Genomic DNA, 16,826 nt, shown 5'->3' on the forward strand with positions numbered 1-16,826 from the left:
GAAATGTTGTGATTTTGATAAAGAATTTGGCTGATTTTAAGTGCTGCAATTGCTTTCTTATTGTTTTTAGCTGTCTTTGTGTCTTTGGTTTGCTCATAGTTGGATTGGAAACTCAAATTAAACATGCTAAAAAAGTCACAGCCATTTCAAAGTACTTTTTACTTTTCAGGCCAGATCTAATATGCAGTGGAAGTACAGATACATGTTCGCAAATGTAGTGAAGTATAAGTAAAAATTATCCACTGTAAATTGCATTTAAGTAAAGTACCTAAAGATACCTAAAATGTGTACTTAAATATTATACTTTTATGTTTATACTTCATAACTTTCTACCATTGTTGACCAAATGCCAAAAATTTTGCATTAATGTAGCAATATAATCAATAGAATCATTATGCACTATCACAGCAATGTTAGTTATTCATTTATTCATGAATGACAACACTGACCATGTTGCCCTTTGCCCCTTGAACTCCATCAGCTCCACTGATTCCCTAAAAATGGACACACAATTCATAACATAACACACTGGATGGCATTGTATCAAGCAGAAACACATTTCTGATCACCATGTCAGCTTTGTTTATTTTATATGGGAGAATTCTATCTGGACTGGACGACTCACCGGTTGGCCAGGTGGACCAGGTGAACCCCTTGGCCCGATTAGACCCCGCGCTCCCTGAATATAAAACAAAGAAATCATTTAACCTGCTGATCAGACGAGTTTGTTTGCTGAATATTAATCTACAAATTTGAATTAAAAAGAAAGAAAACATCACAGAAAAGCGTGCATGTATGGATAGGGCTGTGCATGTAAAAGCTATGACAGTCTTGTGTGTTTGTGCATTCGTTTTTTCGTGCTCTTTGTAGACCGGCCAAGCCACCTGTTCCACTGCCACATCTGTGATCTCCTGGGAGGTGATTGATATGGAAATATAATCATTCAGGCCAGGATTTTATCTCCACTCCCTCCGTCGCTACATCTTTCCTCTAACGTGTCTCTTATCGCATTTATGTGCAGACCAAATTTCTGCTTCTTTATTGCTGTGTCTGGTTTCCTCTATTCTCTCCTTGTGCTGTGTTTTTGTTGTCCTACACAATTTTTCTACAATGTTTTTAAATGTATTTATTTTTGAGAACTCTATTTCTTCAAACTCCCAGAGATCCATTTGGAGGGACAGGACCCCGCCGAGCCCTGACCTTACCCACAGGCAGAGAGATAGGATGTGAGTCATAAGCAACCAGAATGAGACACAAAAAGACATATTTTGATGTACAAAATGTTTTCCTGAAAAATATACTACCTGAATCTACAGAGGAGGTGTAGATATTATTTCAAACTTTATTTTTCAACAAATTTTCCTAAACAATGTCTATAGAATCAATGTTTTAGCTATACAAGCTTCATCTATAAACTCACTATTTTAATAATCTGATACATATACAAATACATGCTTCTTCAAACATGTGCTGTTCATTTCCATTTACTTACAGGCTCACCCGGCTGTCCTCTTGGTCCCACAGGTCCGTCAGACCCCTAAAAGGAAAAGCAGAAAGTATTCAAACATAAACACTTTCAATCAGATGTGAGGCTGCCACATTCATAACCACGTAGACATAATCTGTGAAAGAAGCTTATTAAAAAAATTCACTAGCTGGCAGATACAACGCGACTCCCTTCAAAGAAAGACTAATAGACTGAGCTCTACAAATTCACCCATTTGCTTGTGTAAATTGATACAATCTTGACAAGAGCTTCAGTCTGTCACATGCTGTCACATTTGTTGCTGTTTGGTTGCACAGATTTCCTGTCTTCGGCAAACTGTGAAAACATTTGAACTGTCTACAGTTTGTGAGTCTTAATTGTTGACACAATTCTGTATTTGTCTAATTTTCATTTATTGATGGATTTGGTATGTCAAAGTTTGAAAGTATAAATACCTTCTCCCCCGGCTCTCCAACAGGCCCAGCAGGACCTGGCTTGCCTCTGTCACCCTAAATGATAAAGAGATTAGTCACAATTCTCAAAAATGTCAGACAGTTTTGTTCAAAGCAAAGCAGCATCAAGCAGATGCTTTTAGTATATTGTGTCATTACAGAAATCACACAATCATGAGGATCATATTATGCAAATAAACATCTGCCACAAAGCGTGTCATGCCTCCACAAATGCTGTGCTGGTATGTGGTGTTAATGGTGAAAAATAAAACAGTGACAATGTCACATTATAGAATTTACTCACTCTGTGGCCTTTGTCTCCCAGGAGACCTGGCAGACCATCAAAGCCCCTGTCGCCCTGAGAAGTCATAGAGAAGCATTACACCTAGAATTCACATATGGTAATGTGTAAACATTAGCAGAATAGTGCTCAAAGTCTCCCCTGACAGCACTCCCATCTGCTGCATGTGTATCAGACATACACTGCACACTGCTGTAGGTTTAGTCAAACACTGCTTTCACGGATAAACACTGCATTCAATCACATCGGCATCGGGGAATCTGGTTTATTTATTCATTCTGTCGACAGCTATAAACTATCAAAACTATTGCTTCTTGTTAAAACATACATATAGATTTCACACAGGCTGGAGTTTCATTTTTACCTTGTTCCATTGACACTTGACATTCTCTCAAATAGATAGAACTCCACTCTCTTCTCCCCTAAATTATTCCCACTTACAGTAGAATATAAGCAACCTACCTTAGCACCAGTTTCACCTGGTGCTCCACGACCACCATCTGCTCCTGCGCGTCCCTATTTAAAGTAAATAACAACTGCTCTTAAATGTAATTCTTTTTTAAGTGCAGGCAAAATATTTTAAAGCCAGAAGACTACTTACTCTCTTTCCTGCCTTTCCATTAGGCCCTGGAGGTCCTGGCAAACCAGCTGGCCCCTAAATGTGAAGCACCAAGCAAATACAAAATGATGAGAAATATGACAGTACAATATAAAATAGCTTGCAAATGACCATGCTTTAATGATGACTAATAAAATACTGTAAAGCCTTACAGGGGGGCCACCATCTCCACTGTCTCCTTTAAAACCAGATGGTCCCGGAACACCCTGGAAAAGGGAAACTTTAAGTATAAAGCCTAAAGATAACTCATAATTCTGTATGTAACACTGTATGTTAAGTCTTACCAGAGGCCCTGGTCGCCCTGTAAGACCTAACGGTCCTGGAGGGCCCTTCAACGAAATCTGAATTTAAAAGTACAACCAAACTAATTATGTTTAATCACCATAATAAAACATTGCACTCAGGCCAATCTGTATTAATAACCATTATGTGTGACAATGGTCTGATTAACAGAGCTTTTATGCTTTGATACCCGAGCCTGCTGCAGGATGGCCTGTGCTTGGGCTTGTTGTGGAGATATCACTGGCCCCTTTTGGGAATCACCTCCATAGTGGAACTACAAGCAAATGAAAATCATCAATGCAGTTTGCAGTGATCTCTGAATGCAAATTATTGAAGCAACACAACCCCCCCTTGTGGCCGTGTTATCACACTGCAGTGGGAGAGGCTGTGCTATAGGAGCAGAGTTCTTACTGGCAGCATTAGCACTGTTCCTGGGGGACCTGGAATCCCATCAGCCCCGGGAAGACCTGGCCGTCCCTGTGGACCCTGTGAAGTGGAAGGATAAATGGTATAGACTGAAAATATACTCTGTGTTTTTGGGAGAGTGTGTTCTGATAAATTAAAAAACAAGAAAAGACTGCACAGGCAGACAGTATCCAACATGTCAAGTCAAAGTCATGTGAGTGGGAGCTCATGGACAGAATCATAGAACAAAACAAATGCTCTGCACAAATATTATTGAGTTAAATATCTTTTGCAATGACAAAATAAAGTTGTCTTTTCTATAAATAAGAACTCCACAAGCATTAACATATTCCCATCATCACAGTGCAGCAGGTTAAGTAGAATTTTTCCCTGTTATAGGTTTCTTAAGAATGTGCTCAAATAATGATTACAGCTTTGTTGCTCAATAAAAAAACAGATATACAGTTGGAAAGTAAAACTTACCTTATCACCTGGATCACCCCTTGGTCCTGGGGGGCCAACAGGTCCAGCTGGGCCACTCATGCCCTGCAAACAGAATCCAAATCTTAGAGAATGTCAGATGTATCTTAACTTCAACCTCCAAATACAAACTATAACCCAGCTGACCTGTGGTCCTTGTAAACCCGGGGGCCCTTCTATCATTGTTCCCTGTGAACAAAGATGAGGCATATTAATAAAACCATTCTGATGGTTCATCAGTTTTGTTTTTTAAATATGACTGGAGCTCACCGGCTCAACAACAGCAGGTTCTCCCTTCTGACCCTTCTCTCCTCTGAGAGGACCCTATTGAACACAAATACACCAAATAAAGCCAGCTGTAAATAAATAAAGATTACACCATCTTACTCCATGTCTGAATTTAAATGCACCTGTCCCTGCCATGTTTCTTCTAGTTCCCGTTCTGCAAAATCATAACTGTCTTCATAAATTTCATATTCTTCAGAGCTTGTGTCGTTCTTTAAGTCATACTCAAAGACCTGTAATAGAATTTATACATTATTTTACTGTGCAAAATAAGGACATGAGATGTGTTGACTGATTAATTTAGCCCACCTCATAGTCGGTCACATTTGGGCCCACTGTTACTGTGGAAACAGAGAGAGCATCGTATAGGTCATCTTCAGAACCTTCCACAACTGCTGCCTTCACAGGCTCAGACTCCTGGAGGCCAACATGAGAAAATACATGAGAAAAACTGAAGCTCTTGTGAAATCTTGGAGGATAATAAAATCTGGTTGATGGCAAAAAGGTGAAACGTGCTTGTTTAGGGTGCAGTTTGACAGGTGCAGTTTGACAGGTGCATGGTTATTGTGTAGTTGATAAGTAGATGACAACAGATTCACATGGCATGGCAGGGTAACACAGATTAAAATAGTTACAATACAATGGTGGAAAATAGTCTGCTCAGCGTGGTGATATGCTGTAAGCACCATGCATGCTATGAAGATACTGGCATGCCTCTTTACAGTTAAATAAATATTATATTGACACTTCATGGTTCAACAAATAATGAAATACTACAAGCCTCACAATTATAATAATGTTAATAGATGGATTTATATTAAAATGCAATTATTAATTGTTATTCTTTTTTCTGAAACCCATGAATACTTATTTAAAAGTAGTGAAATTTGAGATTTTACACAATATTCTAAAAATTGTGTATTGTATTATCTACACATAAATTCAAGAAAATGTAATTAGATTTATTTTATCTTTATGTTCTGTATCAAGGTCCTATATTATATAAAATTGTCTCTTCTGAGCTTTAAGCCATGTTAGAATGTTACCTTCTCAAAAACATACACAGAGTTGTATTTTGTTTCATTCACGCATGTTTGAGGAATCCTTAATTATTAGTCTGTCTACATCTCCAAACCAAAATGCTCTGTTCCACCTTATGATTTCATAAGGGAACATGCTCAGTGGAGCACTTCCACTGATACTACATGACATCAGTGTTTTATGTTTGAGAGAAAAACAGGGTTTGTGTGTTAAACATGTGTGAATGAAAGAAAATACAACTCCAGGTCTGTTTATGATGAGGAAACAACATTATAACATAGAGAAGGTCAGAAAATAACATAATATGGGCTCTTTAAATGTAGGCAAAATGCCAGCCTTATAGTATGCATGTAGAATTGTATTAGGATCACTACCTACAACACAATCAAATACATTCATGATTAGAAAAGCGATGGTTATGAACATTCCTACAGGAGTTACAGGGAGGATTAGGGGAGTGGTTAAATGACGATGGGGTTTAGGGACATCTACTGGTGAACATACAATATAATACCTCCTTCTCAACCTCAAACTCTAGTACTGTATTGGGCCCCGTGGTGGAGGACTCAGAGGTGAGGTCTGTCTCTTGAGTGTGCAGTTCCAACAGGCCTTTGATGTATTCTTCGGTGGGACTGACTGTTGTTTCTATTGTGGTTGTGGTCACTAGAATCTCCGTGGGTACAACTGCTTCCTGGGACAGATACTGAGGTGCTGCTGTAGTGGCATGTGGGGAACCATCTTGGATCTGCTCTTCTTGATGCTTCTTCTTCCTGGATCCCTTCTTCCCCTTACGTTTACCTTTGCCCTTTGACCCCTTGTCCCTTTTCTTTTTGTCCTTTTTGCCCTTTTTGTCCTTCTTAGACTGCTTCTGTGGTTTTTCGAGTTTCTCATTTTGAATTGTGGCATCAGACTTCAGGGAATTCTTGTATTGGAAAGGTAAAATGGTGATTAGGGGATGGGTTTAAGGTAGAGAAAGAAAATGAAATGAAAAAATTAAAGGCAAGTGCTTTAAAAAACACAAATTAAAAGTTACAAATTGCAAACACAGTTTAGTCACCTAGTTGAATCAGTTTTAACTGTACTGTATGCATCTAAAAATGAACCACAACACCCATACACATGTACGATTACACTGGCCAAAACCATAAAATATAAAATTAGTATCAGATCTTTTTTAATACTTTCTGACTATAAGCAGCCTACTAGAGAGTGAATGTTATGGGAAGTAGGTCAATGGGCTGACAGATGTCGAAATGCCCTGGCTTTAGCTCATAGTGCTCAGCTGTTGCTATATACAAGCCAAGAACAAGCGTTTCACACATCCAATAATGACCCATCCCCGGAGCATACACCAAACCCAAACGCCTGCATGCATGTAAAAACATTCTTCATCTGTCTTTTTTAAACAATATACATAAAAAACAAATGTAATTTAAGATATGTGCATAAACCAAGGGGACTTCTTACGTCAAGGTCCTAAAATGTCTGGAATTCACAATGATTTGAGCTTGAACACCATTTTGTCTCGGTCTATCAAGTTGACAGCTAACACTTGTCTCCCTGACCCCTACTTGGCAGTAAGCTGAGACATTAGATTAGCATTTGGAGGCCCTGAAATAAGTACACAGAACAATAAGAACAAGTCTGCTGCTTGCTTGTTCATTAATATTATGTTTTTATGTTGTCTTATTATTGTGTCTTTCTAACCTCTGCGCTCTGGATGCTGTACGGCAGATCAGCATCGCACTCTGGGATGTATCTTTCACAATATGTGGCTGCAGCATCAGGGTCTTCTGAGATCAGGAGCTGTTGAACGTCTCCCTAAAATAAAAACACACACAGTACACAGATAATATATTAATACACATTAGCAGTTACCCATAATAAGTCCAGTTACCCATAATAACACTCTTTGAAAGTCCTATAATGTCCTATAATGTTGTTATGTCATCAAAAACATACCTAAAGTTTTTTTTGTTTTGTTTTTGTTTTTCATTCACACATGTTTGAGTAACCCTTTATTATTAGTCTGTCTACATCTCCAAAGCTCAAAATGCTCCATTCCAACTTATGATGTCACAAAGCGGTAGTTTTCAAGGTAAAAACCTACCTTTAACCTTTTGCTCAGAGATTAGCCACATGTTTTTGTTTGAGAACTCAGAAGTCATCCTAAGTATGCAGGATTTCTGTGTTAAACAGGTGTGAATGAAACAAAATAAAACACAACTTCAGGTATAACACAATACAATGTCCATTTACATCAAACTCTGATTACTTCTGCATAGTTTCTTAACGAAAATTGCTTGCTTCCCAGTATACAAGACTTTTACAACAGATGCACTCCCTGATTGAACCCTCCATAATGCTTGCACGTAGATGTGTGTTTTTATTGGCCAGGAGTTGTTGTAATGCATATTTCTTTAGCAGTAAAGATATAAATAGTAAATCTAAGAAAGTAACTCATAAACAATATCCACGTTCAAAGAAGCATAGCCACAGCTGAGTGTTTGACAAGGCTCAGATTGCAGCAGTGATAGGAATCCTAAGTAACTGACAGGCTGTTGCACGCATTTAGTTGGATGAAATGTTATCCGGGGACATCTGGAGAGCCATTTGTGATCAATTAAGTTGAGTTAAATGCTTGATGCGATTGTAATTACACTCCAATCGAAATCTTTTCTAATGATACTTTATGAGCAGAGGTGAAATCAATCATAACATATCAAACCTGTTTTACCTGCCAGCATCTCATACATCCATAATAAAACTCAATAGGCAATAACGGGGTGCCATACATTTCAATTCACGCTGGTAATTTGTGCTTTAATATATGGAACAGTAAAAGCTGTTTTTCATTCATTGTGTTGTCTTTATGGATGGGCCTGCAGCCAGACACAAGCACAGGAAATTAATGCGCACGTAGGTGATAGAAAAAAAGAAGAGTCAGACTGGGAAAAGCAACAGGGAGGTAATCCAATCAAATCTAATCTTGATTTGAGATCAAAAGCACCACTTTCACAAAACGCTCTCCTATTTTATAACTATCCCTATACTTGGCCACCTACTAACCTGTTACAAAATACTCACAAGTGAATTTCACAATATGTTTTTGAATTTTCTTTATCATAGTAATCATTGTTTATCATAGTAATATTCTAATCTGTTATAATGTTGTTTACTCATCAAAAACATACCCGTAGTTGTGTTTAGTTTCATTCACACATGTTTAACAGACAAACCCTGCATATTTAGGCTGAGTTCTGGAAACACTCCATCTTGTGGTAAAACAGGAAGTGCTCCATTGTGTTTTAAAACACCATGTGCATTCATTAGAAGCATATGCATAACTTACCTAGAATTGCCAATCTTTGCAGAACTATAGATTGGTAGTTGTTAACTTAAAAACTACCATTACATGACATCACAAGGGGGAACTGAGCATTTTAGCATTTGTGAATGAAATAAAACACAACTCTGTGTATGTTTTTGATGAGGTAACAACATTATAAAAGCTCACAACAGTCAATTTAGAGTAGTATAGGATCTTTAACAAAGCATAAGGAATGTGCTAAAATGTGCCTGTAAATGTTAAGGTTGAAAAATATCACCCTTGTTTATGAGATTACACAACATGTTTTAATTATAGGTGATATACTTCATATTCAAATGTATTTATATATATGTATATATGTATATATATATATATATATATATATATATATATATATATATATATATATATATATATATATATATATATATATATATATATATATATATATATATAGCACTGTATGTTAAAAATAGTCATACAGAGCCCTCTTTTTAAACAGAACTATTTACTTTTATCTAGGCTTTGGACTTCCACAAAGAAAACATTGCTGACCTCTTGTGGCTACATTCTAAATTTAGCTTGATTTGATTAAAAACACCATTACACAACCACAAAATAATAAATAAAAATCTACTACACTACTACTACATAGCTTTACAGTTAAAACCATTTATGCTTAAGCTGCTAATCATGATGGAAATGTTCTAAACGCCTTCAGTTAACAAATAAACTTCAGTTGGATCTTATCGTAGCAGTTAGCAAGTTGGCAGCACAATTTCTCACATAGCAGCCAAGAAGTAGCACAGCCCATTTGAGGACAGTTTGCTTAGCTCTGTTTGCGAGCGCAGTGTGAAGTTTGGAAATCAAACTTTGCGAGTCATTTGTAAGCAATCTGGAAGCAATAGAGACGTTAGCGGCTGCCCACAGTCCACACAAGCTCCAGGCAAAGCTCCCACGCTGGAAAGACCAAGCCCTCTCCCAGAACCAGGGCCTGGGAACAGAGGCCCGGAGGTCAGCATGGAGAATCCACTGTCCCCTGGTACCATCCACACCCCATGTATACAATGTGAGTCACACTTATACAAACACATACGGTTAAAAATAGAGGAAATTGTGACAGTAGTTCAGGCTATGACCAATGTGGGATGTCACAAGGTCAAATTTTTGTCCTTAAACGCTGCATTTGTCATATACATGCAGAAATATTCAGAGTTTAGTGTAGAGAAACTGCATTTAAAGGTACGTGTGTAAATGATCTGCTGGAGTGTCAGCCACATGCTTGTTATTCTTTGCCTGGAATGTTCCTTAGTACGGCATTAAACTTATGTATCCCCATGAAGACAAGCAGGTGATGAATTACTGTACAGATGTGTGGACAGGCTCATGTTTTTCAAGGGTATTTTTAAGTAATTACAAAGACTGATTGAAATGCAAATTAAGAAACTGTCCAGACAAAGCAAGAACACTTACATGATGGACCCCAACCAGAAAAGTTACATAGAACAACTTTAAATCAGCTATTGTTTCTAAACACTGTATAAGTCTTGCCAAATATGTCATCACAATTGTAAAATCAGGAAACTTCTGAAAAATCTAGCAGTGCAGCTGCCAAAACATGTCAAGAAAAAGAAATCATTGAAGCTAACTGTGAAAATCAATCATCTCTAGTTAAAGTGAAGGAAAAAATAATTGTGGTTTTCAAAACACAAGTAATTGCACACCTAATTAAAATTCAACAGCTGAATTTGAAAAATGCCTGGAGAAGGCAGGAGGGTGACAGGGTGATTGCCTGGGAGGATTTGACCCCAGGTAAAAGGTGCTGATGGGTGGACACATTTGAAGAGCTAGTGATTAGTCCAATGAGTAACCCAGGGCAGTGGGCGTCTGCTGGGTGGGTCTGAAGCTGACTTCTGACTGAAGTGTGGGTGAAAGTGAACGAGCTAATGGTTCACTGGTTTAAGGAGAATTAGCATGTTTCTGTGCGCTTTACTTCTCTACCCTGTTTATCCCAGCCTTCAGGCCCAGGTCACTTGGGGGACACTTGGAAATAAAAGACTGGATAAGATATTTTCCCTGAATTATATTATGTATCTTTATTTGGCCTTATGTTTCATTCTGTTTTGATACAAAACAGCACCACAAGATCATGGCCACAAGAGATTTAGACACTTACACATCAAGCAAAAGAGGAAACACATGGGGAAATACAATAGCATTAAAACTGAGATTTCTGAAAACAGTTGGATTCTCAAAACCTTGTTCTGACATTGGACATGACCAGACTGCAGAAATGGTGTAGGCCAAATATATCTTCCTGTTTTGTAGTCAGTAGTTGCATCCAGACTGGGAAGAACAAATATTTTCTTTTCTTTGTAAGTGGACATGTCTGAACAACAAGTCCCCTTTTCAGCCTTTTCAATTCATCCTTTATTTATTTTTTATTTTTTTACTTTGTTCCACCAACATTTGATTGACAGAGACCCTATCACCCCATAACCTCCTGAACCGTGATTTTCTTTTCAAATCTTCTAAGAAGATTTGCTGTTTTACAAGAGGATTGCATGGAATTGAAAATACTTTAAATGCAAAAGGAAAACCCCATCTTCACTGTTTGTTTTATAGAATCTACAAATATTTCTAAGACTACATCAGTATTCATGTGTAACATAGAGCATACCACCCATACCTCTCAGTTAACACCACATCCATACTGTTGATGTTTTTGTTGCCCGCCTAAAGAGGCTTGTGTGAGCGTGTGGCTGATTTTTGTTTAGTATTTCTCACCTCAAACACATCTTCATCCAGCAGTCTGGTCCCAAACACAGTGACACCATCCGTGCTGACCACTGCACTGTCCCCGCGAGGCAGATCCAGGGTCTGAGCCTTCTGACAGTCCAAGTAGAGAGTAACCGACTTCCCTTTCACGCTGTAGGCTATTCTGTGCCATCTGAAACACCACACAGTGTGCACTGATAAGATACTCATTATATTAAACAGAATGTAAATACTATTGTGATTTTTGAAGCTACCCACTTTCCATCTGCTGTGTTGATTTTTTTAAAGGTGGGGTACTGTTCAGGTGTAGGCTGTCCATTCTGGTCTTCATAGAGAAACACAGGAGAGCGTCCAATCTCCAGCCCTAACTGCTGCACCCCCTGATCATCATAGATGGACAAGAGGAAGAACTGGGAATCCTTCTTAGCTTGTACTGTGGTCATTAGAGAGAAGTTCTCTGGGAATTTTGTATCTGGAAAATGATCAAAAGTTATTTTATAAGTACAAAAGATAACTTCTTCCTCACTTTGCTAACATATTACTAGCATCCTATATATTCACAGCAGTTTTTGGAGACTTCAACATACATACAACATACATTTTACTTAATAATATGACAACAGTCAATTGATGTTATAATGTTTTCTCATCAAAAACATACCAGGAGGGAACAACATTATAATAAAGCTCACAAGAGTCAATTTTGCATAATATAGGACCTTAAGTATTATGATCAAATGAATGACATTAGTACATTTTACCTGGAAACAGTTGCTTGGTGGGGGCACTGAGTTGAATCTTTTTGTCTATTCTGTAGGCCAGGTCTGTCTCCTGTGTCCCTGTTCTGTTACTGCAAAGTCCCGCCTCCAAAGCCACGCCCTCCATGTTTTCTGTCAAATCCAACTCTCTCAAGATGTCAATGTGAAGAGCTGCGAAAGTAGAAAAGAAGAGGAAAATATAACAGAATTTTCTAAATGATGCCATGTTTTTGAATGATTTGTCAGTTATGTCTGCTTTGTGACCAAATAATACATCTTAACTAATTATAAACTAGCAGAGAGGGAGGATGTTAGACATGGGCTTTTAGAGTGCAGTGACTTCCTGTAGTTGGACGGAATTTTGCAAAATGAGCAATCAAACTTTTCAAAATCATGATCTACTTTAAAATGATTTGAATCTTAATGGGCCAATATTACATAGTTTTCTGATCCATGTTATAATCTGTTTATCTCAACAAAAACATACCTGGAGTTGTGTTTTGTTTCATTCACACAAACAGTGCATATTTAAGCTGAATCCTTGTCTCAAACTCGATTCCACCTTGTGATGTCATGTGGTAATACAAGAACTGCTGCACTGTGTTTTTAAACTCCATACACCGTCACAGAAGTCACTGGATCATTTCAGCACTGGAATTGTCTATCTCTGCTAAACTGGAGGTAAATGGTAGCTGTTAACTTGAAAAGTACAGCTTCATGACATCACAAGATGGAACAGAGCATCATGAGCTTTGCAGATGTAAACAGACTAATAATAAAGGATTACTCAAACATGTGTGAATGAAACAATACAGAACTCTTAAATAATTATAAGTGGGCAGAGCAGTGTTAGTTGTTTAATGAGTTTTAGAGTGCAGTGACTTCCTGCAGTCGGAAGAGTCCATCCTCTCGAAGTGTCTCGGCAGGTGTCCAGACTGTGATGGCTGTTATTATGGTGTAGGGGTGGCAGTCAGATTTACCCATAATCCTCTAGGAGCACACCTAACACCTGACACCTGCACACAGTTCATCCCACTATAGCAAAACATCTGCTTCTATCACAATTAGGCCATTTCACACATCAGAAAGTTAAACTAAATGCTAAATACTCTTCTTATTTATTTCCTGGTTATAAATGAGAGAGCTGATTGCAATGCTTTATTCAGTAGCAAACTTTATTTCTTCCTCTGGCAGCTAGTCCCATTTTAGTTAGTCAGATTTGTATTTTTATTTGGCAGAAATAAATGAGCATAAAACTATTGATAAAACATAGTACAGCTGGTCTCTCACAGAGCTATATTGGTGTAACTGAGCGTTTTGTGCTGTCATAATTTAAAAAAATCTGTGAGCTCTGTGAATAAATGGACGACTCCTGGTTTAAATCCAAATCTGGACACAGTATATTCCCATCGCAACGTATCAGCCAGTGAATTGATGGAGGTCCTCACTGTATTTGAGCCTCAATTATGAACTCATTTGAAAATTAGGCCCAATTTTATTCCCAGCACACAGCGTAAATGGGTCAAGTTGGGAATTTCTGTCACAGGCGTAGGTGCATGATAGAAGTTTAAAGTGAGAGCGCTATGTAGTCTTATGTAATGTAAGTATCAAAAGTTTAATTCTTGCAAAGTAGGTCACACCAGGCTAGAAGTAAGGTTGTCAAAAGTCGATATCCAGATACAAATAGATTCTTAACCAGTATCAAAACTCGATACTCACTTGTACAAGTACTGATACTTTGCAGCTGATCGATGTTCCCTGGGGGTTTGAGGATGACTGAAGGTACTCCTCAATCTGAAGCTTTGTTACTCAAGTTAGACTTTAATCTAATTTTAAATTTAACACAGTCTGACCAGAAGATGACTAAGTTGGAACTGCAACAGGAGATCTGATTTGTGTTGTTAAACAAGTCTCTCACACATGAAATTACAGTCACAAGATTGCTGCAGTTTTTCAGTTAGTCACTATCACATTTTTGTTGAAAATCAAACACCCAGACAGGATCATGAATGCTTGTATTAATCACAGGCTCTTAAAAATGCACTGTTTAAATTTATTTTGTATTTTTTCTTGAGTTTTCAGACTTTTTTAGGCGGTGTTTGCTAATGTGCGCATTGTGTCACCATAAAACAGATGGTTAGATTTTTTTTCTGTGAGTTTCAGAATGGTCTTGATCTACTGTATATCAGAATTTTGTTAAACTTGTGTGGCGAATAAAAGTGTTTTAATCATCACTGTGGCATCAAAATTAATATTGAGTATAATGTTTCCCAGCACAAGACAGAAATAGGCCCTAATCAGCATTAAGCAATAAAAGGGAAGATTTTATGCTCCTATACCTTACCTTATTTGAAATATCTATGTCAAACAGTATGATAGATTATGTGTTCTCCAGCTCCTCCTCTCAACAAAACAAATGGCACTGTGCCCAAATCATCTAAACCTTATTTGAACCCTAAACACCAAACATGTCTTTACACTTTGGTGTAATCCTTAATGTCTGTGTTAAATTAAAACTCAATATTATGCCTTATCCATCCTAAGTTGTGGGAGGCTATGACTGCAAATCAATTTCCTCTAAGTAGCAAAGTTGAAAGTTTTTTGTTTAGTCAAAGTGGAAAAATTCCCCTTTTCCGGAATTCCTCTGCTGTTGGTCTGACTGTATCTCCCATGCATATTCGCTCTGAGGTCAGGGAGTAGTCTTGGTTGAAGTCTTGATTGGTTTGAATAATGCACTAAATGAAACCATATGAATGAAATGAAGTCACTGCATGTCAGTTTATATGCTGTGTGTATGGATAGTGGCAACAAAAATACCTCACAAATTGTGTACCCAATTAGAATGAAACACAAGGCAGTAATACAAACTATCAATACTGCAATTGAAAACCGTTAATGAGCTATGACTGTAATTAAGATAGATGCTACAACAGATACTACTGAATATCCCAACATGTCTATAGATTCCACTACAATTTCTCTTGCATGTTCCAACTATCCAACTTCATTCCAACTCCAGTCCTAAGTTGACCTTTTCCAAACAAAAGCAGACAGTTTTGGTTTGTAACAATGCCACAGGGAGAAATTTGAGACAACTTGCAGAAATTCCACCCCAAAAACAAAGCACTTTCTCAAGTTAAACATCGGATAACTGGCATCCCACAGCTACGTGTGCAAAATAAACTCTTCATTTGGTCAAGACTTAATGAGCATGTGAGAACAACCAATGTTTGACTTTAGCAGACCTGCTGTCCCAGAGTTTGTGCGACTAAAGAAACAAAAACATGAGCTAGAAAGTCCTTAGCGGTTGTACATTGAGTTCTTTCATTCATTGCAGTAGAGGTGGCCCAGTTGGGTAATATAACATTCTATTCTATTTGTACATCTTATTTACATTATCTACATCTGTTTATACCATACCAGTCACAATTTTGTGTTCATCATGATCAGTGCACTTTGAGGTTGTCTTCTTTTTCTGATAGTGCAAGCTTCAGTATGATTAGTTAAATGTCACTCACTCATCTTAAGCAATAGGACAAGAACGTGGGGAAAAGTAAATTACATGTGTTTGTTTTTAAGCACTTTTAAGCACAAATCTTTCAGTCTTTCCAAATTGGCAAATTGTAATATAGGGTCAGATCACAATTCAATTCAACAACTAAACCCACCCTCCAGAGTCTTGGTCAGTGATGATTCAGCTCGATGACAAACAGGCCAACAATGCAATCGATCAAATCAGAACTCTAAATGTAAGCAGCTTTTTTCCTCAAACCTTCATATTGTGAGAGCGGGAACCGTGACAATCAAAGCTCACATGGTTGTGTGAGAGTTGACAGGTGCGGCAGGTGCGTAATGGTGTACATGACATGAGGCGCTGTGCTACTTTTTTCTCAATATTCCAGGAGACAGCTGTGTGTGCCCAGACTGTGGCAACCTGACAGAAGAGAGGAGAGCAGCGCCCACTCGCGATCACATATGCTGTTTTATCCCTTTTGCACACCGCACGCTCCATCTGTGTAGTCCTCCAGCCTCCCCCAGCCTCCTTCAGCCCACGGGCCATCTCCAGACATGCACGCACTGTGTTCTATGTCTAAATGTCTCCACTGACAGCATTCATGACTCACGCCTCCTACACTCTCACTCCATAGCACACACTGTCCAGGGCTGCTACAAAAACAGGGGAATTTCGCCCCAATATGCAGCCAGAGATTTAACTTCAGGCAATTTTCAATATTAATTTCGTGAGTATAAACAATAATCAGACTTTTTAAAAAAAGAGATAGAGTGCTTTATTGAATCTCTCCCTAAGTATTAAAGGACTTTTAATATTTTCAGTCGGTGTGCCTTGGGTTTGACCTTGCCCGTTTTTACATTATCGAGTAAGGCCCACATTCTGCTGAGGTCAGATTAACCACAAATAAAATAAAATGCATTTCTTCACATTTCTTCCTCCAAAGATTGAACTTGTGCTTTTTACAGAACCTCTTGAATAAAAACATCCAAGTTTATCTTTGATGTTTGGAAATAATTAGATCTCGATTCAACTGAACTTTGATAAATTGCACAGCCATTATAAATGCAAAGTAATGGTATAATACTGAAAGCTAA

General features: G+C 38.0%; 1 protein-coding gene across 1 annotated transcript in view; it reads right to left on the bottom strand.

The window, feature by feature from the left end:
* col5a3a (collagen, type V, alpha 3a) overlaps positions 1-16,826 on the bottom strand; it is a 40,608-nt gene that overhangs the window by 18,910 nt on the left and 4,872 nt on the right. Inside the window, exons 2-22 of the mRNA XM_055152728.1 lie at positions 12,222-12,389; positions 11,719-11,932; positions 11,470-11,632; positions 7,059-7,172; positions 5,866-6,273; positions 4,620-4,727; positions 4,436-4,543; positions 4,296-4,349; positions 4,173-4,214; positions 4,029-4,091; positions 3,552-3,626; positions 3,331-3,414; positions 3,143-3,199; positions 3,011-3,064; positions 2,841-2,894; positions 2,702-2,755; positions 2,243-2,296; positions 1,942-1,995; positions 1,493-1,537; positions 626-679; positions 450-494 (exon numbers count right to left, since the gene is read on the bottom strand). Of these exons, the coding sequence (XP_055008703.1) occupies positions 450-494; positions 626-679; positions 1,493-1,537; positions 1,942-1,995; positions 2,243-2,296; positions 2,702-2,755; positions 2,841-2,894; positions 3,011-3,064; positions 3,143-3,199; positions 3,331-3,414; positions 3,552-3,626; positions 4,029-4,091; positions 4,173-4,214; positions 4,296-4,349; positions 4,436-4,543; positions 4,620-4,727; positions 5,866-6,273; positions 7,059-7,172; positions 11,470-11,632; positions 11,719-11,932; positions 12,222-12,389 (2,072 nt within the window). The remainder of the gene's footprint in view (positions 1-449; positions 495-625; positions 680-1,492; positions 1,538-1,941; positions 1,996-2,242; positions 2,297-2,701; positions 2,756-2,840; positions 2,895-3,010; positions 3,065-3,142; positions 3,200-3,330; positions 3,415-3,551; positions 3,627-4,028; positions 4,092-4,172; positions 4,215-4,295; positions 4,350-4,435; positions 4,544-4,619; positions 4,728-5,865; positions 6,274-7,058; positions 7,173-11,469; positions 11,633-11,718; positions 11,933-12,221; positions 12,390-16,826) is intronic.

The sequence above is a fragment of the Boleophthalmus pectinirostris genome, unplaced genomic scaffold (assembly GCF_026225935.1).
Source record: "Boleophthalmus pectinirostris isolate CB_2022bp ecotype Guang Dong unplaced genomic scaffold, ASM2622593v1 HiC_scaffold_17, whole genome shotgun sequence".
Classification (NCBI taxonomy): domain Eukaryota; kingdom Metazoa; phylum Chordata; class Actinopteri; order Gobiiformes; family Gobiidae; genus Boleophthalmus; species Boleophthalmus pectinirostris.